At 43.1% G+C, this 24,586-nt stretch overlaps 1 protein-coding gene across 1 annotated transcript in view; it reads right to left on the bottom strand.

Moving 5' to 3' along the window:
- Positions 1–24,586, bottom strand: part of EIF2B3 (eukaryotic translation initiation factor 2B subunit gamma) — a 137,594-nt gene that overhangs the window by 40,280 nt on the left and 72,728 nt on the right. The window contains exon 7 of the mRNA XM_038414094.2: positions 17,600–17,689. Within this exon, the coding sequence (XP_038270022.1) occupies positions 17,600–17,689 (90 nt within the window). The remainder of the gene's footprint in view (positions 1–17,599; positions 17,690–24,586) is intronic.

Here is a 24,586-nt window from a genome sequence, read left to right as displayed (position 1 = left end):
CCAAATGCAGCCACCTCTTGGATAGAACATAGCAGCATTATAGCTTGCGAAAACATGGCATAAAAGGAAGTGAAGAACAATGAATCCAGCTGAAGCAAAAGGTGGAGTTAAGGAGGCAGAATTTAGTCTGGGTTTGCTATAAAATGTGTGATGTGGTTTTTATTAACCAAAACTGGTTAGAACCTTGATTTCCTGTGTCACAATACTCCTTAACATCATTAACAAAAAAAAAATCACAAACCACATTGCCTATTTAAACACATCATTTGATGTATTCCCCTCCCCCACAAAATGCATTAAGTCTAGGTGCTAGGATGGTGCCATTGGCTTGACCCACAGCAGGAATGGAAGCACCCACAGCCTTTATTTCCCTGTGCTATTTTTCACTTGCTGGAAAAGTTTGTAACAGAAGTATCAGTCCCATTTACTGGCTGTCATTCGTTTTTATCTTCCATGTTTAACATTAAACACCATAAAACAGCACTAATGAGAATTTGCATGTTATTACCAACCCAAACCCCCTCACTTTTTTTTTTTTTTTTAAATTTATCTGTGAGGAACCGTAAAATCTACTGTTGTTGCCAGGACCCACCTATAAAACCAGTCATTCTTTTCCATGGGTTAGTTACTGGGGGGAGGGGGGACACGTCTTACTTAGAATCAGCTATTTCCATAGATGCAGACAGTGTTTATGATTCACAAGCACAAAGGAGAAACTTGCTTGTGTTTTCCTTATTTAGCACTGTCCCTTTCTTTTTTAGGAGTATAATGTTAGCTCTTGTAGCGCCATGTAATGCAGTGGGTCAGATTCTGATATCTGTTACCGGACTGATTCCATTGACGTTGCTGCAGATAATCCAGATTCACATCAAAAGTAGAATATGGCGCAATATTTCTAATCAAAACAACTGGTTAAAGTTCAAAGTGTCTACATATACACAACTAACAAATCCTACAGAATATTATAGCATCGGCCAAAATGAGCTTTGCATGTTTACATAGGATAATAAAGATCTAAGAAAAAGGGAAAGAGGAAAAAAAGAGGGGTGTAGGAAGAAAGAGAAAAGTTAATGATGAAGCTTGTAGGTAACATAGTTCATGGTTCTCATCGTTTAAGGGATAAAGCCAAATAACGTTTAAAAATTCCATGTAAGCCGGGAGCTCTCTTGTTGAATCTCAATGTTATTTTCTCGTGATCCTTTGATGGAGATTAAAAATTTCCATGTGAATACAAAGAAAGAAACAACAGTTACTCTGAGATTTCCCCCCAGCTTTGAATTCTCTAAACTAGAGCAGCAGCCACCATTCCCATCCCCTCCTCCCACCACCACTCTCCCTTAAAGAAAAAAAGTCAACTCACTTTGAAGAAAAAGACAAAATAAGGTCAGGGCAAGGAGGATTAGCGAAATGATATTTATATCATGGACCAAATTAAAATGTAAATGCAAGAGGCAGGGAAACAGCCCTTGCCATATATACACACCAGGCATGTTTCCTCAAGGAAATAGGAAAGAGATTTGAAAAGAGTTAATGCAGTCCTCAGTTAACACCACCTGCCTCAGACTCAACACCACTTAAAAGACAGTGTTTGGGTCCATTTCCCACAATGTGGTTTTAACGAGCACAATGGAAGAAGCAATTACAAGCCTTTTTCCCATCTCCTTATCGATTCAGGGAAAAAACTCTGGAATTTCTGAGACACGCTAAGAATTTGGAGGTAGCAGATGTGGGTTATATGCAGAAGGGAAAAAAAGCAGCAAAAATTAAACAGCATGATCGGGGGGGGGCGGGTTTGTACTGCGTTCTGCTACAAGACATTTTTTCCCACATCTCTCAACCTCTCTCCCCATTCATTTTCTTCTAAGCCAGTGGTTCCCAAACTTTAACAACCTGTGAACCCCTTTCACTAAAATGTCAAGTCTCGCAAACCCCCTCCTAAAAATGAATATTTCCAGGGATTGTCTCCTTTACCTGAACATAAATTATAACAGCAGTGATCTTGGAAATATAAAATTTGTTTTTATGACATGAGTACACACTATTTATTATTAATTATTATTTATCACCACAGTATTTTTATTACATTATGAAAATGGCAATACTCTTCCAAGATCTCACTTTAGTAGCTTGAATCACTTTGAATGAGCTTATTTTGAGACAAGGCTCCTAGGTTTCATCAAAGCGTATCAGATGTGAAACAGCATGAAGGGATTTAAGAAGCCAACTCAGAGTTCCTCCTACACAAGCATTCAGGTCTTGAGCAGAACAGGCAAACAACGCACGTTACAACAAAACTTAAACTTGTTCTTCATAATAATTTTAAAAACAAAACAAGCTGCCTATTTAATTTTAAAAACAGCAAAAAAATATCCACCTCCCTTTCCATTTCTTATAAGGAGTCTTGACATTTACATCTCCTCAGTGTGATAGATATGTTTGCTTTGATCTGCTTAGCTCTTGGAAGTCCAGGGGCTCCAGACTGCTGGCCCCGTCCTGCCCAGGGTCTCTAGGGACAGCTGTGTCTGCCATTAGGGAATTTTTTCCCCCGAGAACCCCCTGTAACATTTCACAAACCCCAGTTTGGGAACCACCGTTCTAACCCAAGACTAATTTTAACCAAAGTAACCAGGTGGGCCAGTAAACTGTTAGGCAGTTCCTTGTACCTATCCTGATAACCCACAGCATTAATCAGGACACTGAACAAACTTTAATGCTTCTTTCATTTTTCCCCATTTTGCTATAAAAATTTTTGATGCAAAGAGTAAATCTATATTTTTAAATCTCACATTAATTAGGAAATTTGTCAGCGTCTTTTATATTATTGGAGTTAAAAATCCACAAATGAGTCATGGAAACTTTGAGAAACATTCTGTTGAAAAACAATTCCTCCTGCCTAATGCCATACTTGTTGTCCCAGATTTTCGTTAACTAGGACCTTTGGTTCTGACAAGTTGACCACCTTCTGCTTTCATAACCTGCATGTGACTCTTTCTACAACCATCGTTCAGTGTTCCTGGCTAGCCTCGGGCTTTTGACCTTAGACCAAAGTTTCTGAGCGAATTTCTCAACCTCCCAGGATTGCCTCTAAAATCTCAGGACTCTTGGCAGTGATGATGGCCAGAGGAAGCACACATGCTATGATCACAGACAGCACAACCTGAAAGTAGGGTGGACTAAATTATGGAAGGGACAGAGTGAAGGCAGGACACAGCAAAACTGTTCTTGAGTTTCATCAGTGTTTGGGTTCACTTAGACCAGTAGTCATACACCCAGTAATCTACTTCAGCCAAATAACATTAAGAGAACTAGGTAGCTTTCTAAAAACAAACCATAGAAACGAAGGTTCCTCTTAACTAGAAGCTCAAACCATCTGAAAGTATGTGCGCGTGCGTGCGCACACACACACACATCCCCACCCAAACACCCTTAACTCTGCCCACCTAGAGCCACCCAGAAAACAACAGGAACACCAGACAGCTCCAGACACTTTGCCGGAGAATGCCAACAAGTTTTCAGAACTGCTCTTTAAACAGAAGTCTCTGCTGCCCTTGGAGGCCACCCAGGGAGTTTGGCAATCCTCACCAACTGCTCAGTAATGGATCACAATCTTTCCCAGACAGCATCCCCTTCTGCCAGATCAGCCTCACCTGTAGTTCCCTGCCAGAACTTCCCCCGCATCATGTGCATCTGAGCCACACGCTGTCTGCAAACTGCCTGAGGGGCCAGGCTCAATTTGCAAAGTGTGCATCAAACAGAGGCTTTCTGATATTATGCCTAGAAAACACGTGTGTACATAACACACCAGTCAAACTTGTGTCTGTATATCAAAAAATGGTGTATTATGTAAACTTAAGATACATATATATACATTTAGATAAACTTATATAAAATACACCTTAAAAGATGTGCCTACAGAATGTATACACTTCAAAATATAGACATATCTATAGTAAGTGGATAGATGTATACACGTTTATTGTGAATTTTATATTCTCACAATATGTCTGTGTTTTGTATTTTTGAAAAAGCCCCAAAAATATCTCCATAATCTCCACAAGCTATGAAAGTACCTACTGCTTGTGAAGGAGCTGTGAGCTTTGCCTGCAGTAGGTCATTTCCCACTGCACCTGTCAGCTCTAGTGTGTTTCCCCATTGTTTCATCTAATCCTGCCACAGAGTACTGATATTTGATGTTTCTATAAAAATGGGTTTAGAGCTATGAGGAAACCAAACATTTTTAGAAAAATCCTTGGAGAGAGAGAAACAGGGGAATTGTTACAGTTTTCCTTAATTTTCCAGAAAAAATTCAAGCTTTGGATGAGAGGAGATCAGGATCATTCAGGTGGATCAGACGGTTTGTGATGGATCTGGGGTGGAGAGAAAAGACCTAGAAGCCAGCCTTCAAGTTAACCCTGTCGGAAGGGACTAGCCCCCGCCCGGTAATTATTTTCCTGGTATAAACATGGGGAAATTGTCAGTTTTTAATTCTAATGGGAGAAAGAAACCTGGGAGAGGAAAGTTTTAGGCTATTCAATTCTCAGCTGTAAACAGGTGCAGTATGCAGTCACCTTATACATAGGGGACCGTGTCATCAAGTGAGGAATGCATTGCAGGAGTAAATGGACCTTTCCCACACAAAAATCCTGCCTTATACACAAGTGGTACTGTGTGGAAAAGAACAAGGTAGTACAATGATATGGGGAAGCTTGGATAATATTGTCCAGGAGACAAAGATTAAAAAGCCTAGAGGAGACAGGCTTGAGAGAGTCACATAACTGGCTCAAAAAACATACTAAGGGTTACATAGAGACAAAGTTCAATTTGATTGGGGGCTAATCACTGAAGTTACAGGAGCTGAATAATGCAAAAAGAATTCTCAAAACGGCTTTAATTGTTAAGTGAATCAGCGTTGGCCGTTTTCACGTCCTTTCTGAATTCACTTTCTGCAGTTAGAGTCAATGGGCCCGATCCTCAGCCAGAGTGCCTCTACTGAAGTTAATGGCTAAGGATCAGGCCTATTGAATCCTACTAGCACAAATGCTCAGGGACTGCAAATTTCAACACCATACGCACAGTATTTACAGAAACCAAAAGAGTAACATTTTCACTTTCAAGTATTTGTCTCAGAGGTGCCTCCATGCTCACCCAGTCAGGGATCAGAAACACCACCATATGACTTTGGACCAATCATAACCAACCAGCATGGCTCAAATTTCAAATATGGCATATTGAGCTCTCACACCAAAGGAGCTATGTATGATCAAACCACAGAATTAAACTGACTCCATCAAATAAGCAAACTCACAGAAGATGAGGTCTGCTTGTGGATATTCCACACACAGAAAGAGAAGCTGCATTCATCAGAGATACAATTTGTTGAGAATTATTTACTCAGATCTAATTTGAACAGTTGAGGTTTTTTCCATTTAAGTTTCAGTAAAGGAATTTTCCATCAACAAGCTGAATCAATACCAGAAAAGGACGATGATCTGGCAAGTTCTGAGTCGTGTCATGCCGGATAAGGGGCAACATCTGATGTGAAAGGAAATGGAGACAATAAACTCACCTTTCAGGTTCCAATTGCTTAAATGCACACGGCTGGGTGAGGCTGGGATTTTTTTTGCTGGTTTGGAGAGCTACAAGCTCTTTGCTCTGTCTACATACAGTACACTTCCTGCAGGAGTTGTTTGTTTATTTACCCATTTGGATCACAAGGAAAGTATTCATTGTAAAACCCCTCTTTACAGTGAAGAGGGAAACATTCCAACCATACGGCTGACACATGTTAACTTGCAGGTATTCACAGAGCAGGTTCTGTTTTTAAGGCCGTACAAAGACCACCAAGCCGGGAGTTTAGCTCTGCCAGACCTCCCCCAGCCAGCAGTTCTTGCCAGAAAACACAGGTGACAGTCTGAATGATAAAAAGGCATTTACAGGGGAAAAAGGCGAAAATGCACTGGTTTAGTCTGCAGCACCTTAACGTAAACTTGCAAGGGGCCTCTGTGTACAACCTACCACACAGCCATCCAAGCAGGAACCTTCATACAAATTTGCCCTCACCCCGAGTTTTAAAAGACCCAGGTCGTCTCTCTGCTGTCCCGTTTTTTCCACAGGGGAGGAGAAAAAGCCCGGTTTATTCCTATTTATTTCAGCAGTGCAAAAGGCAACTGTTAGCTTCATTAAAAGTGAGCCAGCAGATCGAGCTGGACTTTCATTACACAGTTTGTTGCAAAGGAGATTAGCCCTCAGTTCTGGAGACAGTTCACGACTAGTAACCCTGGCTGTTAGGTCCACAGTCCTGAGAAAAAAAACAGTGAAGATCTAATCCTTTTCCTTAGCTCTCAATCAGCTCTCTCTGGTTCCATAAAGCCCCTGCGGGCAGAGTACTCAGCAGGGAGTGAGTGAGACATAAGGGTGGTGAGTGACAAGTTAACTGTATGGGGGGAATTGAGGCTATCACGCCTACTTTTCCCAAGTCAGACCTTCCAAAGAAATCACACTATCGCTCTCTATTATATTTATCGTTCACTATAGTTCTAATTTGCCCTGTTAGCATTAGGAGTCCTGCCATGAAACAAAACTCTCCAGTGTCCAAGTGGCTGTAAATAAAAGCAATAGATTATCTTGCATCAAACAACTCAAGATTGCTAGGTTCAAACCAGAGATGTGGTTTTTAATATGCACAGATACATAAAAGATTATATCCAGATCTTGAAAAGAAATAGAAACAGGAGAAGCGCTCCAATATGTAAGAAACGCATTTGTTAGTAACCATGGTCATTTCTTTTAAACACATGCAAAGAGTCTGATTTTCAGGAAATTGAGGCCAAAGGCCCACTTGCATTAGCAAATGCAGTTACCACAACTGTGCACACAAATTGCGCAAGATTCACATGCACAAGCGAAGTAACTACACAAGTGCAAATGCAATATGGTATCTGCTTTCTGAAAACTCAGGCCCTAAATTGTCATGTATGTTTATTACAGGCAAGTGGTGCCACCCAATGTTAAGGCTGACCAGCACTTTCCAGCAGAAGACCTTGCTTTCGCTTGCTTATAAACTTTGCCAAACTTTAACTATTTCAGCTGAAATTACCCACAACAGGTGTTTGCCTCAGACTGATTTTTTTTTTTGGAAAGTTTTAGCAAAAATAGTACAATCGTTTCCAAGAATGAGATTAGGGAAAAATGTGTTGTTTTGTCCATGTTAATGAACAAAACAAAACAAAAACAATTCCCCCTCTACCCCCGGCCTTTAAAAAAAAAACATTTAGTTGAGAAGCCTCCATGCTCTGGTGCAGAGACTTGAAATTTGGCACAAGTTCACCATTGTGTCAGGGATATGTCATTAGCCATCCCCATGAAAAAATGTCCAATTTGGCCAAGAATGCAAAAAAAAAAAAAAAACATCACAGTTCACACATGCTCAGAAGAGACTTTGTTTTTCAGCTAAACTCTTCCAAGAGTTTATTTGCACTGGGCATGCTCTACCCGCTCACAATGCCTACATGGTGAATGGCCTGTGCAAGGGCCATTGCCAAGTCCAGTACTGAGAGGGGCAGCGAGGGAGGCTTTTAAGCGTATCTCGGTGCTGTGAAACCTTCCGGCATCAGCATGGAAGTAGGTACAATTGGGCCAGACTCTCTCAGCCTCAATTGCTCTTGTGGTGTTTTAGTGCTGTCCTTTGCCTGTACTGAGGGCTTATCCCTCGACCTAGAGTCCTCCCTGTGGGGTGGATGTGTTGCCCACTTAGAGCTGTTTATGGCTGGTGCAGAAGCATCTTCCCCGTTCAGGGGACAGAGCTGAGGGTCTCTGCCCTGGAGTGCTTCCGACACCTTGGGGCAGAGGTAAACGCAGCCAGTGTCAGGGATGTTGCTGTCAGGGGTTCTGGCACCTTTGTTTCCCTGCTGGAAGTGAGAGTGTGGTACCCAGCAGCCAAGGGGCTCACTGAGACGTTAGAGAGGGTTACTTACCTTGTGCAGTAACTGAGGTTCTTTGAGATATGTCCCCCTGTGGGTGCTTCACTTCAGGTGGCGGTGCGTCCTGGCGCCGTTGATCGGAGGTTTTTCCATAGCAATGGGCCAGCTGTTTCGTGGCGCCTGTCTGTCTCGTTGAGCACACATGTACAGCATGCCCCCACTCGATTCCTTCTCTACCTTAGAGTCCTCATATTAAACTTCAAAGCAGAGGGGAGGAGGGTGAGTAGTGGAGCACCCACAGGGACAACTATCTCCAAGAACCTGAGTTACTGAACAAGGTGACAGGTTTCAGAGTAGCAGCCATGTTAGTCTGTATTCGCAAAAAGAAAAGGAGTACTTGTGGCACCTTAGAGACTAACAAATTTATTAGAGCATAAGCTTTCGTGAGCTACAGCTCACTTCATCCCCTCTGTTTTTTCCACTAAATGCATCCGATGAAGTGAGCTGTAGCTCACGAAAGCTTATGCTCTAATAAATTTGTTAGTCTCTAAGGTGCCACAAGTACTCCTTTTCTTTGAACAAGGTGAGTAACCTTCTCTTCTTCTTCGAGTGCTGTCCCTGTGGGTGCTCCACTTCAGGCAAATGTAGAGCAGTACCCATGAAGGATGAGTGGACTTTGGAGGTATACGGCTAACCAAAGTAGAGAGGACCGAAAGGCCAAGCATGGCATCATCCCTGACGTCTTGTGTAATGACATAGTGAACGGTAAAGGTATGTTCTGACGCCCAAGTGGTGGTTTTGCAAATTTCTGAAATGGGTACATTGTGAAGAAAAGCCATGGAAGTTGCCATGGCATGTGTGGAATGGGATCTGATGCCCATTGGGGGTTCTATACAGTTTGATATCAATTTCAGAAGTCGTTGTTTGGATATTGCTGACCCTTTGGATCATTCCATTGTCGAGACAAAGAGTCTTGATGATTTTCGGAAAGATCTCGTCCTGTGCAGGTAGAAGGTAATCACCCGTCTGACATCTAGGGTGTGTATGGCTGCATTCTGTGACCATGTGTGCGGTTTGGGATAGAATGTGGGAAGGTGAATGGGTTGGTTGATCTGGAAGGTTGATGACACTTTGGGGAGAAATTTTGGATGGGGTCGTAATTTGACCTTGTCCTTGGAAAAAGATGGTGTAGGGTGGGTTGGCCATTAGTGCGCCAGTCTCTCTAACTCATCTCGCGGAGGTAATGCCTACTAGGAAAGCCACATTCATGGACAGGTGAAGTAAGGAGCAGATAGCCATTGGTTCAAATGGCGGTCTCATGAGGCCCTTGAACGCTAAGTTCAGGTCCCACGTGGGGGTGGGGAAAATGTATTTCCAGATAGAGGGTTTGTAGGCCAAGCATGAAGCTCTTTGTAATAGGGTATGTGAAAACTGAAAACCCCTCGATTGTGTCATGGAAAGTATTAATCGCCGCAAGGTGAACTTTGATAGAGCTTAGCGATGGTCCTAAATTCAATTCAACCAAATAGCCTAGTACCGCCGGTAATGGTGCAATACATGTAGCGATCTGTTTGTTTGAACACTACATGAAGAAACGCTTCCATTTCTGCAGGTAAGTAATGCGTGTAGATTGGCGTCTGCTGTTTAGCAAAATATTTTTCACTTGTTAGCTCGTGTTTGTGGAATCATGGAGGAACCACGCATTCAGGTGGAGCTTCTCTAGTTGCAGACATAGGACTTGTCCATTGTCCTGCGACAGAAAGTCTCATATTAATGGGAGAGAGTCTGTGGTGGACGGGTCAACAGACATAACAGGTAAGGGTATGTTTGTCTGGGCCACGCTGAGGCAATCAGAATGATTGTGGCGCTGTCTTCCTTTATTTTGCGTAGGACTCTGAGTGAGCTGTAGCTCACGAAAGCTTATGCTCTAATAAATTTGTTAGTCTCTAAGATGCCACAAATACTCCTTTTCTTTTTGTGGATTAGTGGTAATGGTGGGAATGCATACATAAGTGAGTTCTCCCACCGGATTAGAAAGGCATGCCCTAGGGATCGGGGGCAGAGTCCTGCTCTGGAACAGAACCAGGTACATTTGCTGTTCTGGGGCATGGTAAATAAGTCGATGGAAGGGAACCCCCATTATCTGAATATTCGGTGGAGGGTTGTGGGGTTCATTTCCCAATCGTGTTCCCGTGAGAAGTGTCTGCTGAGGGTGTTGGCGATGGTGTTTTGGCATCCAGGAAGGCAAGAGGCTGAGATGTCTATATTGTACCGGATGCACCAGTTCCATAACATCATGGTTTCGGTGCACAGGGAGTGGGATTAGGCCCCCCCTTGTCTGTTGATGTAGAACATGCATGCTATGTTGTCTGTAATGACTTGGATGGATTTGTTCCTTATTGGGGGAGGAAGTGATTAGGGGGATCCTTGACTGATCCTGGGAGAAGTGATTTCTCCATTAGGATCATCTTCAGGCGGAGGTCCCAGTCTCGGCGGGCTCATGCCTACAAAGTTGCTGCAATGGACGCACTTGGAAGGAATGTGCATATCTCCGAGGCACCTCACACATTGAGCATGTCCATCGGATCTAGGCATTGCCTCGTGGCAGGAGCTGCATCTCTTAAAGCCAGGGGAACCTGGCATAGTCGTCAATGTTTGTGCCCTGAGAGGAGGACTATGAACTAAGGAGAACTAATAAATCTAAGTACTGAAGAAATTTTTTTTAAATGAACTACGAAACTACAATAAAAGAAAAAACTTATTTAAATACTGATTTCTATTTTTGTATACTCCAGGGAGAAAGGGCTGTCGCACTGTGGAGAGCTCCATCTTCAGTCAAGGACAGTTGAGAAGGAACTGGAGGGAGGGTGGGGGAGAGAGAGGGCCTGCATACGTGCACTCAACAGGACAGACAGGTGCTGTGAGACAGCTGAAGCATGCACGCACGGCCCAGCCAAGCACTGCTATGGAAAAGCCTCTGATCAATGGCTCCGGGACGCACCATCACCTGAAGTGGAGTCCCTACAGGGACAGCACTCAAAGAATCCTAGGTTCCTGCCTGGAGGACAGCCAAGATCCTCGAGCTGAAGTTACCCTCATGGGTTGCTCCAAGAGGGGTAACTTGAGGCTCACATCTCAGGATTTTCACATGCAAGACCAAAAGGAGCAGCAGATAACAGACTTGCTGGGGACATGTGCTTCCCTGAGACAGAACAGGCAGCTACTCTTATCTTCTATGGTGAGTACAGAGTTTAAACCTCGAGGATTTGGAGTCCACCATAGCTAGCGGTTGTCAAGAAGCACCTCACCCCACTGTACAGGGAGGTCTCCCCTCTGTTTGTTCTAACTGCTTGCTCTCTCTCTTTTTTGGACGGGGGGGGGGGAGGACGGCACACAAATTATATTGGAATTGGAAAAGGTTCAGAAAGGGCAACAAAAATGATTGGGGTCTGGAACGGCTTCCGTATGAGGAGAGATTAATAAGACTGGGACTTTTCAGCTTGGAAAAGAGACTGCTAAGGGGAGATACGATTGAGGTCTATAAAATCATGACTGGTGTAGAGAAAGTAGATAAGGAAGTGTTGTTTACGCCTTCACATAACACAAGAAGTAGGGGTCACCAAACGAAATTAATAGGCAGCTAGTTTAAAACAAATAAAAGGAAGTATTTCTTCACACAACGCACAGTCAACCTGTGGAACGCCTTGCCAGTGGATGTTGTGAAGGCCAAGACCATAACAGGGTTCAAAAAAGAACTAGATAAGTTCATGGAGGATGGGTCCATCAATGGCTATTAGCCAGGCTGGGCAGGAATGGTATCCCTCGTCTGTTTGCCAGAAGCTGGGAACGAGTGACAGGGAATGGATCACTTGATGATTCCCTGTTCTGGTCATTCCCTCTGGGGCACCTGGCACTGGCCACTGTCGAAGACAGGATACTGGGCTAGACAGACCCTTGGTCTGACCCAGTAGGGCCATTCTTATGTTCTTAAAGAAAATTAAAAGAAAGAAAGGAATAAAAAGGAATCAGGGAAGAAGCTTCTTTACTGAAGTAAGGTTTGAAAGTCAGAACCGAATCAGATACAGTCTACCTTGAATCTTGTTGCCATGAGTGGTAAGAAGGAATCAAAGGGCACAGGGCCGCTTTGCTCTTTAAGCCCTCTCTTGGGAGCATGAGGGGACTCAGTGCACATGCGCGGCCCAGACACAGCCTGGTAGGCAAAAGAGTCCGATCTCGCATGCCTGGGGTGCATGTGCAGCTCCAGTGGGATCTAAATGGGCTCGAAGGAGAACATGTATTTTATGGGGTCAGAAAACATCTGCAGTAAGATGAAGTCTGACAAAAGTGATCTTAGCCAAGCACCACATTTTTCATACATTATATACACAATAAAAATGATTTGGGGGGAAAATTATAAGTAGGGCTATATTTTTTAAAAGAGGCCTCAACTTGGCCTCTAATTTATTGCCCACCAGCAATTGAGGGTGAAAATGATAGCATTCAGATGCTGAGGCCACATTTGTGGGGACAATCAAGTAGTTAGCCATCACCATAAATGCTATCCTTTGTGCCTGTAACTGACTCTGGGCACAATATTATTGATACATCCTGTGTACTATAAAACACACACTGCATACATGCACGCGCGCACGCACAAACCCATACCCATTACACAGACACCCATTCTCCACTGTGCCAAATTCACAAAAGGAGTTTGGGTGTCAATGATAAGCTCTGTAAAGCAAAAAAGTTGCTGTGTTATTTTTTTAAACAGAAATTGTGCCAGGGTAGAGCTTTGGAAATATTTTGGAAAAGGAACAAATGAAAATCTACCGTGTTATTTCATGTAGATCACAATTTTTCCACTAAAAGTCTCCTGGGGTTGTAAGCAAGCCAACTTTGAGCACGTACTGCACTGATATTACCACCTGCCTGTACAGCATGCGTGCTTGAAGAGCACAGGCTCAGATCCTCCCTCTGCTACCAATTGTGCTCATAAGGGAAAAGGGAATAAGGACTCTTTTTCCATTTCCCCTGCAAGCAGCAGCAAGGCAGGACTCCAACCTAGTGCTCAAGAGAGAGTGCCAGAAAAGGGGACTGGCTACCGTGTTGGCCAGCAACACAGAGCCCCAAGGGTGTGAGGCCTGCCAGCTGTGGGGTGTGAGCATGCCCCCAGCCAGCTACAGCCTCTGCAGCTGTCTGCAGCATGCTGGCCTTTGCTGCCTGCTGATCCTTTTAAGAGAAGCAATATTTTGCACTTCTCCAGGAAGTGCAGGTGCTCACCATGAGCCATCCCGCCCCAAGCTGACAAAATGGCTCCTGTAATTAACACACGGCCAGCACTGTTCCACTTCTCTCTCACTACTCCGAGGGTCTCCTAGCACTAACAATTTGGCCCTCGAGTAATCTTTATCCTCATAAAGGAGGCTTTAAAAAAAAAAGGGAAAAACTTCATCACAGGTGCCATGTTTAGGACCCTGCATAGAGAAGCAAGGTCTCCTATTGAGTCACACTGGTATCAAGGTCTCCTGCTCAGAGATGTAGGAATATTCTGCTGACTCACCATGACGCCAATACCAAGGTGGTCCCATTAGCTCCAATCTCTCACAGGCAGAGGGAACAGAGGGTCCTGCAGGGAAAATCCCTAGGAACAGCCAAGCTTAGGGTAAATTTTAGACCACATCTGTTTCTTGGTGTTTAAGTTTACATTACAGGTAACTCCCCAGGAAGACAGCAAGTTTAGACCATCTTAGTGTAACATGTGTGTATTGTGCCGGGGCAGGGTGGGACTGTCACAAGTCTATAGACCTATTCTGCTGGAATTCAGAATTGGGATAGTGTTTGAGAGATGTGTGGGGTTTGGGGGGGTATTTTAACTGCCAAAAAGATCTACTTTTTCACATGCAAAGAGGGTTTTTCCTTCTGTGAAGAAATAAAAAACCTGAAAAACCTCTCCCAGGTTTAAATAAACAATAGCAAAGGTGTGTGACCTCTTGACTTTGCAAGGACACAAAAATTGCAGTATTTGATGTACACATAATACATAGACAAAAATAATGGCAGTTTTCACAGACTATCATTCAGCTGCACTAAGGAACCTTGCTTTTTGGAAGCTCTAGAACTTGTTTGCTTTGCCAACAGACTTTGCTGTAACATAACAGAACTTCTAGCAGGAATATCAGTTACTCCATCACATTTTATATATTATCAAGCCTGAAGTTCAGTGAGCTGAGTTATGGACTGGTTAATAAGAATTTGCCCTCTCATAGCATCTTCCATCAGATAGTTCTAAGCACTTTACAAACATTGATTAATTGAGTCTCCCAATATCCCGGGCAGAGTTGGAAACTGAGGCACAGAGAAATGAAATGACTTGCCCATGGTCACAAAGGAAGCCCGTGGTAGAGCTAGTAACAGAATGCCGGAATCCTGACACTGTATCCTGTTCCTGAACCACAAGAGCAGGGTCTTCTCTAGAAATCTTGCACTACTGGATGGCTTCTCTGGGGTGTGACCCTCTTATATCCAAAGCAAAAGTCATACTTCAACCAACTGTGAATTGGTTAAGCTGTTGTTAAAGGACATTTTTCCCCCTTTATAGCTGATGCTCAGCAACTTTGGACTTGTCTACATACAGTGTGTGTACCAGTTTATTTAAACTGCAACTCAGTGTATTAAATCAGATGATTTTAAATGGATTACAAACTGATTTAAGGTAGCCCAATTTAAGACATTCAAATTGATTTAAGTGCCTCCCTATCCAAAAGTGCACTGATATAATTAAACCAGTTTAAAACTCACATCTTCAATTAAACTGGTGCTACTCGGTGTATAGACCAGTCCCTTATGCTGTCTGGAATGACAGGCACTCTGTGCTCCCTACCACTTTAAAAAAATGGATTCACAAGATTCATTACTATTATTTTTGAAAGGTAGTATGTATAAAGTATCCTGATATTGCAGTTAACATATTTGGAGGAAGAAATCCTTCTAAAAAAGGTACAGGAAAAGTATTGTAAAAGTTGAACTTTTTTTAATAAAGGACAAAAGCACAACTGCTCCCAGGCAATCCCTCACCCTGCCAGTAATCATAATCTTCCTCTGCAACATGCTGCACCATAGCTGGCCCTGGGAGCTGAGGTTTTAACTGCTAGGCCAGGTGTTTTCTCCTTTTGTATGTTAAAATACAATGAAAACAAAGTGTGGATCCCTCATTCATGCTGCATCAATGAAAAAAGACAAAGTTATGCCTACCATCACATCCCCAGGTTCCAATATTAACACAATGTAAGTACTGCAATACCAAGGAAGTACACTGTGTCAGTGCTTCCTGGCACAGTACAACAGCTTCACTGTTCACTTCAGGCCCTGCTGTTAGTTTTAACCACACAAACTTAAACAAGGCATATGAGCTTCTCCAGCTCCAGCGCAGAATTGCAGAGAAATAAAATCTTAATGAAAGTTTTCTCTGGACTTAAAAAACAAAGTATTTAAAAAACAATCAATCAATCAATCATATAAACGTCAGTACTTTTGAGGCAAAAATATTCCACAGGATCTTTCAAAAGTCCTGGAATACTGCTACTGAGCATCGAAAGACCTCTGAGTATGCACTGTCCTTCCCTTCCCCCAGAAAAGAAAAACAAGCTGAGAATGCCCACCAATGCTGGAAGCCTGAAAGCCTGGGTTACTCATTGTGGCAGGAATCCCATTTTCCAAGCACGGCGATACTGTACCATGATTGGCTCTCTTGCAGTTGGTTATTGGTTGAACAACAAACATGTAGCTGAATAAAGATAAAGCAGCCACCTGTGTGGGTAATCTGAGTTTTGTTATCAAGTCTTAAAAATGTTAACTAAATGGTATGACACATGAAGACAAGAAGTCAATTATAATTTAAAGGGCTTAGAAAATACGACCTAATTTAAGAGATGTGGATATGTTCAGCATACAGATAAAAGACAACCAATGATAACTGCACAAATGAAGAGCTGTTGTAAAGAGGACTAGGAGCAGTTACAGGTGTGAACAGAATTTGGCATTTTCATAACAGAACGTGCAATCCTGCTCTTGCTGAAGTAAAACCTCTACGTCTTCAAAGAAAGTAGCATAAAGCCTCAAAAATGTTATGAGCCAAATGTTCAAAAATGCTACCTAATTTTGCACAGGCCTTTTATGGATGCCAATAAAAAAAATGCTGTTTTCTATCCGTCTGAAAAGATTATTTGTATAGCACACAGGGACCAGGCCTGAGTTATGCGAAGCTCTGTGCAAACATGCAACAGAGATGACCCAGAGTTTACCAGCTAATTTAAGACCAGAAATAGACCAGGAGGGCACAATATAGACAGTGAGGCAGTGAAAGGCATGACACATTTAACATAATCATTTGCACCTCTAAAATTACATGGGTTGAGGCCTTTGTGAAAATTTGGCCCTATGTGTTCACTTAGGAAAGAAAGGCGCAAACTATGTTTCACTCTGATGTCATGTGACCCATAAACATGACTCCACAAATGCCACCTGCCTTCTAAAATGAACTCTCACAGAGCACTGGGAGCTCTGACTGCTCCAAGTACCAACTACCCGGGGCCAATCAAGCATTTCCATCTTGCAGATTTGTTTCCAGTGCCTATGATTAATTCAGCTGACTGGTACAAATGATCCCAAGTACCCGTCCCAGCAACAGAGAAGCACTACACCCAACAGTGGTGAGAGTGTCCCCTGGGGATTTGTTACTGATTTTCCCTTTAAAAAGGCACACATATACAGCCCTGATTCTGCAAACTTTCCACATGTGGAACCTCCAGCCAAATACCCAAGAGGGTGTGCGTCATGAGAACCTGTATTTGTGCCTTCCTTTGTGATTAAGGCCACTAGAAATTCCTTCCTTCCTCAATGTTCTCTCTCCTGTCAGTTTCTCTGCTAAGAAATATGGTTATGAATTCAACATCTAGTCATGACCTTTAGCCTCCATCTCACTTCAAAGGGGGAAAATATAGCTGAGAACTTAGTGAACATTCACTATCTGTAGTGGGCATGACAGATGCCACAGAAGATCTAGGAACTGAAAGTCATCCCCAGGCTGAACTAGCAGCTGTGCTTGGTTTAAGGTAAACACGTTGATTTTTTTTCTCCTGTTTCATGAAATGTTATAGCCAGGATCACTCTCCTCTTCCATAAATGGATGTTTTTCTCACCCTTGGTGGGTGGTCTCCGAGTTTCCACATGGGAACACCACAAACTAAGAGCATAGGATGCTACAGAGATAGCCTGCCTACAGGTTTAGTGGGTGGGGAGGGGGAGAGAAAAAGGTGATTACTGAGCGTGTGCGGGAGAAAAAGAAATAGGCGTGAAATGTATTTACGACTCAACTCAGTGAGGAAACCCTAGAAGAAACAAATCGCCTAGGAAGTACGGCTGTGTAGGCAGAAGTAAGGGACATGGTGACATTATCAGAATGGAGGCAAATTCATCTGCTTTTTAATTTTGCTGTTGCTGGAGTTAAAACAAGGGCTCTGGTTAGAAATCAGAGATTTTTAAACACAGCTTAAGTGTTTGGACAAGTTATTCGATTTTAGAAACAGGTGCAAAATGCAGTTTAACAGAACCCTGCAGACAGACAGCTACGTATAACATTAAACGTCTGGCATCACCACCTCCCTCTGCCCATTCCTTACCTATTTTCGGCAAGGAAGTCCACCACGTACTTCTTCAGGCAGTATAGATGGGCATCCACCAGCGCTGTCCTGATGTGCATTCGAGGATGCCTGGAAGAGAAAAGAAAAACAGGGAACTCACACCACAGTATTCCACAGCCATTTTTAAGAGCTCTACCTTGTTGTTAAAGCATTGGATAGTAAAAGTTTACAAGGGGAAATGTATTCCTACCCACCTACTGCAGGCTTAACAAAGAGGTGAACAGCTATGACTGCCATCATTGGAATCTGCCTATAAATGTACACCTGCTGGCTCTGTACTGACCGACTACATGGGAAAATACTTCCCCTCAAAAGTTATTATTCCTGCTACATTTCCTTTGTAAGCTGAGATTGCTGGGGAGAAAGCCAAGGTAACGGGCCCAGCACGCTACAAGTTACAACGGGTAATGTCAGGGTACAGTCATTTAAAGACTAACCTGTGGGCATTGCAACTCCAGCACCTTTTAATGTCATACTCCTCTAATGAACACAACTCACTTCAAGGAGGCAACAATTGTATTTCTTCCAACACCACGTTGCGGGGGGGCCTTTGAGAGAAGGCGGTGGCACACCTTTCCCACTGGAACACTATACTAGGTTACAGTTCCAGTACAGAGCACGTGGTTATGTAATGTAGTCACACAGAAAAGGCCATTCAATTTCTCTCTCATCACTGGCCGTCGCTGACCAGCTGTGAATGCAGAGGTCCTACCTATAACTGGTCGCAGCGGTAGTATTTCTGACAACTCTCAGTATCCTCTATCGATTTGAATCTGTGTTAAGAACAAAGGACAGTTCACATCGTCTAGAGCAATGAGGCCCATTTATTCCTTCCCCTGCGCATCCTCTTTCCCTTTAAAGACTGTGTGAAGCCCTGTACTACAACGTAGACGGAGGACTCTGGCATTTCACATAGATTTTGCTTTTCTCTCCATACTAAACTCGTCTCATTCAAAAACATTCTGGCACAAGGAGAGGGATGTCTGATCATCTTTCCTATTGCCAGAGCAGAACAGGGGGACCATGATAGGCTAGTTGATAACAATACAACACTATCAAGTTGTGTGAGATATTTGTAATGAGACTCATCAACCAAGAAGGGTTAGTAAGGAGAAAAACTCCCACCCACATCTGAACCTGACTTTATTTTTAGCTCTTTCCCCTTTGATGTCTGAATTCAATTATGAAGCTTGACCCAACACATCCTACCAGTATGTACTTCCCCACCGCGCGCACACACGCACACCCCTTTGTTCTGCTTTCACTAGGATCAAGAGCACTTGCCTTTTTACTTTTATTAGTTAGTTAGGCCAGGAAAAGGATCACTTACAACTCTGGACCGGCTGTCTTGGGATGAGGTGGAAAGAGGAGTTTTCTGTACAGAGCATGACAGAAACCCACAATACTAGTATGCAGGGAACATTTCTTTATACCTGACTACAGTGAACACCAGAGTGTTCTGTTGAAAATGTTTTTCTGTGTATGTCTCTTATTTATTGGATTGGACTATCAAGGCATATAAGCAGGACGATTCTACTTTAATTTAGGAGCATTTCTCAAGTGCAAAAAGAAAAGGAGTACTTGTGGCACCTTAGAGACTAACACATTTATTTGAGCATAAGCTTTCGTGAGCTACAGCTCACTTCATCGGATGCATCTGATGAAGTGAGCTGTAGCTCACGAAAGCTTATGCTCCAATAAATTTGTTAGTCTCTAAGGTGCCACAAGTACTCCTTTTCTTTTTGCGAATACAGACTAACACGGCTGCTACTCTGAAACCTTTCTCAAGTGCGTCATTCAGCTCAAGCTAAAGGTATTATGAACTAAATATACATTGTCTTAACATCCCACTTGTAAAGGAAAGATCTTACAATAATTGGGTAGCACTTTACCGTAATGTAAAGTGTGTTACACTAAAAACTGGTATATAAACTTGGAGGGGATTACTTCACTAACAAAAACATGAGCTCACCTAGTAATGCTCCAGGACTGATGTTATCAATGGGCTGGATGTGGCTATGAAAGGAAGCCCTAATAGCAATGTTCTATGTGCAAAGAAGATAGGGAATCCCACTAGTTTTATAGAGTTTCTAGGTCTTGCATTTGAAAGCCAGAGGGCTCCCTCCTGCACAGCATCCTGGGAACGGTTTCCTCCTTTCTATGTAGGATGGAGAATTCTGATAGTCTCTCTCACGAAAAGAGGTTTGCAAAAGGCCAGGACCATTTCTCTCCCCCCGCCCTCCATTCCCCGAGAAAATATAAAGGTGACACAGAGAAAGAAAAGGGAGCAAGCAGAAGAGAAGAGGAAAAAACAATAGAAATAATGGGAGGAGGCAACAGATGTGTGAGAAAGGAAGAGGGAAAAGACAGCTGAGCAACAGAAAGACAGAAAACAAAGCTGTGGGAAAAGCAGGGAAAATGCCGCGAGACAATTCCTAGCTTTAGGGTTTAATTCAAAAGCCCAATTCCCCTACACAATGCTGGGTTTCCCCTTCCTGAATGCACATGACCTGGCAATCACCCTTAAGTGCAAAGGTGAAGAGTGGAGGCTGCATGGGCTACAAAGGTGTAGTAAATACTACCAGGATGGCTTGCCTTAAGGGCTGGAAGGCCTGTGGCCAGCCAACCCTGATTACTATGGAGCCACACCTGGGAGAGATCAGGTGATTGCCCTACAAAGAGCAGCAGGAAGCTGCAAAGAAAGGGAGGGAAGTTCAGGAAACTGCACAGAGAAAGGCTCCTGCAGGGAACACACTGATATCAGAGGAGTTTGGAGGCCAGAGCCCAGTGAACAGGAAGCTCCTGGGGGAACCCAGACTGGGTTTGGGCCTTGAGGCCAGAACCAGAAGGTTGAGTTGCAGCTAGGAAGAGCTGGGAGGAGGGCTGTGAGAACAGACTGGGAAGATGAGCTCCGGCTAGAAAATGCCAGAGCTAAGTTTGAGCTTTTGGGTGGTGGGGATGGACTTTAAATTTGGGACCCTTAGGAGTTTTGAACTGTTTGTGTTATTAAACCAGCTCCAGGCCCGGGTGGCTTTAGCCCAAAGAGAAGCCTATGTACTGTTCTTAAGAGGTCCTGAAGAGAGGGAAACAGAGGCAGGGTGCTGCACAGTGATCTCTGGCCACCAGGGGGAGCTCAGGAGGCAGCCAACCCTATTACATGGCTCAAACAGAAGAGCGGAAACCAGGAACTCCTCAGTTAATACTGGCTTGACACCAACTTCATGTGTGGCCCAGGGTCAGTCACAACCTCTGCGTGTCCATTTCCCCACCGGAAAGATGGAGACAATAGTACTTACCTCCCTGTGGCATTGTGAGCATTTACAAGCTGATCTTTCTGCAACATTTTGAAACAAATATATTTAAGTCCAAGTATCATTATTACAAAATTACAGCCCTGCAAACAGTACAGCCAGAAGCAAGAGGATATCTTGCTCACAACGCCATCAAATAATATCTGCTCCATCAACAAGACAAACTGATGGTAAGTACCAGGCTAGTGTACAGTTTGGCACAAATGGACAAGAAGGGAATAATAGGCTGGCTAAAGCAGGGAGATCTCTTGATGAGGATTCCTATGCTTCAGAGATCTCCTAAGTGATTTGCAACAGAACAGAGCCACAGATTACATTAGAATCACAGCTTCAAATGTCAAGTGGATGAAGCTCTGGTTTAAGCACTGTAAGCCTCTGGTGAGGACAGCCACGCTAGACGAGATTGATAATACTACTCTATCATAACAGGCCACTAAGGAAAAAATTTGTTTTAATGTATTAGTGTTATCTTCAGGTGAAAGCAAAAAGAGGGAAGTAATCTAATCGATTACCAGGGCAGCAAACTCCATCACCCGTTCAAACGAGCATGTGGTAACGAAGATCAAAAGAAGGATGGCATCCTGCTACAGTCTTTACAAGAGTATGAAAAACGGGTCACAGCCACAAGAACCAGCTGATAAGGAGAGAAACAAATACTGAATAACCCTTGTCTTGAACATTGATACACCCAGGTTTATCAGCCTGGGCAGATAAGGCAGTAGGCCTTTAATTATAGCATCGAAGTCACACCGTGCTTGCTAGGAGGAGCTGGTTGCAGTTGCGTAAGCGTTAAATAATTAATGCTGGTTTGTTTGTTAAAAAACTTGCCAGACATTTTTCTGGGTGGAGCATTATATGGGCAGTGATTAGAACTTCCACTGTTTAAATTCTTTTATGTCACACAGGAAACCTTCCTACGAAGCACACCAAGCTACTGAGCAACACTTTTGTCCAGCAAATGCTACTGAACTTAGGGTTTGATCCTGCCTCACTGAAATGAAATGGCAAAACTTGCACTGAATGCAATGGTGCAGGATCAGTCTGTAGCACTTACTACCATGCATATTTCCACAGACATCAAGGGGGCTGCTCACAGTAGTAAGCGCCTTTCATGGCAGTAAGTGTTTGAAGAATCAAGCCCTAATGATGAGGTCTGAGGGGCTCACTGGAGGGAAATCTACACTGGTGAAGCTAAGAGAAGTCAGGGGATGATGGGGGATAAAAAGAAGAGGCTTGCAATGAATGAAAAAAGTTATTTCATTTGTCAAATTAGCACTCAGTGGCAGGCGGCTCTATAAAATCCTATGTTTGGATGCGTCTGCACTAAAACCCCCATGAGCAGTCAGTGAAGTCTGGGCATGCAGTTCCTCACACACCACTCAAACGGTAAGCAGCACTAACAGCATTCATGCAGACATCTCCTCTCCCACCGCTTTGAAAATGGAGCTCCAAGATTTTTCTTCCTGATAACCCCTCTCTCTCAGGATTTCCTCCATCAGGGAAATCAGCCACTGATAGTGGAGACTCCTCTTGTTTGAAGGAAAAAAAAATGGACACCTGTTTGAACTGTAAACCAATTAAGAGAGATGACCACTAAGAGCTTAAGGTTCAAACGAGCCTCACGCTCCCGCTGACAGTGAGGTAATGCCAGTCTAGGGTCAAAACCATACATCTACAGGGAGCACAGGGAATGTTTAAAGCCAAAAAGTCTCTCTGCTAAGCATAAGATATTGCCACATTAACCTCACCACCTCACAAATAAACCAGCTGAGCACAAGGAATCCTGTGGCATCTCCCCATAACTTTGTACAGCTGTGGATTGAGAGCAGAAATACCCTTGATGAAGCCCAAGGACTTGAAGTTGTCCATATTCTAACGATAATTTGAGCCCTGTCCTAAGGAAAAGGCACTCACACCTGCAATGATTAATCTGGCCTCTGACCTTTGAACTAATTGACATGTGATCTATGGGCATCTTGTAGTCATGGATGGTTAGGGTGTGTTGTTCCCCTTTAAAAAACACCATGAAATCCTCTAAGTATGCATCACACTCCTCACTCAATCTTCTTAACTCAAGGACATACAGGACTTCTATTCTGTATAACCCACACACCGTAACAGATCTTTCATATCTCCTGCACTAAGTGCTTTGTTCTTACACTCTCACAGGGTCAGCTCCTGTTCCAAACGTACATCACTGTTCCTCAAATGTTAACACGGAGATGCCGTTCTCACATAAAGCTGTGGATGTGAAAGCAATGTACAGCTCAGTGCTAACAGAAATCTTACAGCAAAAGCTGCTAGCCAACCTTTAAATATCTCAGGCATTCCTTTTTTTAAAGAAGAAAAGTCCATATAAAATGTATGGCTCAATTACAGTACAGCTCTTGGCTGTAAAAATTACCAGTAGGAAAAAACCCACTGTTATTTCAGCTCTTCAAAATCACAGCCACTTTATAACCTCAACTTGATACAGTGCCTTTAATCCAAAGAGATCCCAAAGCACATAACAAAATGAATGTACCTACTTGTAACTAAGGAGCACTTTGCCCACCAGCAAAATGCTGTCACCTCTGGGCTGAAATGCAGTAGCTGTTTACCGTGCACAGTGGCATAGTTTAAGGACAGCCTTGCAAAATTCTATTCACCCACCCACCCAGACCAGACATGTTTTTGGATGGGGGAGTAAAATAGCGGTAGTAGATTTTGTGCCTGGGCTGGTAAGTTTTCGTGACAAGTTTGGAAGACTGGTTTACAACTAGCAGTGAATACTCTATCCAAAGGAAACTGTGGGAGGAATGTAAATTGGCAGAGATGGGATTACTCAAACTGGAATTTAACAAGGACACGGGCGAATACTGCTAGTCTTACAAAATGTGCCGTGAGCATGTGTGACTGGGACCTATTTTATATCTCATCCAAAATATGGCACCTGCAGCAGCCCCAGACTCCCCCAAACCACGCTAGAACATTAGCTACTGACAGAGAAGAGACGCAACTTGGTTTCTTAGGACAGTTATAAAGAGTGGATATGCCATATTCACAAATTAATTCCAGTAGCAGATTACCACCAGCTGATGGGAGAGATCTTAAAAAAATTACACGAGGAATATAATTTTTTGTACTTAGCTATTTAATACACTATTGCTTCCAAAGAGACAGTGCATTTGTACAGCACCTGCAATAGGAAGGTGGCTTTATTTACCATAATGGTTTGTGATGCAAATGTATCAGAAATAAAGGTCTCAGGATATTATGATTCAAAATCTCTCACTCTCTCAACTCCTAGATGTGATGCAAGTGATAAAACAAAGGATAAAGCCATAGCTCTAGATTTCTTTAAACTGAAACAATACTCATTATTAAGAATGCCATACAACACCGGTCGTTACAACCATGAAACTGTTTGATAAACAAGGCCTCTCAACAGAGCACTTCTTACAGCTGATTACCCTTGAGATAGAATGCTAATGACTGAAACATTTCTACCCAGGGTATACAGCTGTATAGGCTAATGGTCAGAGCACAGGATTAAGAGAGTTTTAGGCCAGAGTGATATATGATGATCAAGTCTGACCTTCTGCATAACATGGGCCAGAGAATTTCATCCAGCATCTCCTGCATCTACGTTTTAGACAGGGAACTGCTGCTAACT

The sequence above is a fragment of the Dermochelys coriacea genome, chromosome 8 (genome assembly GCF_009764565.3).
Source record: "Dermochelys coriacea isolate rDerCor1 chromosome 8, rDerCor1.pri.v4, whole genome shotgun sequence".
Taxonomy (NCBI): Eukaryota; Metazoa; Chordata; order Testudines; family Dermochelyidae; genus Dermochelys; species Dermochelys coriacea.
The sequence above is the reverse complement of the archived record's forward strand: the minus strand, read 5'-3'. Positions and strand labels throughout refer to the sequence as shown.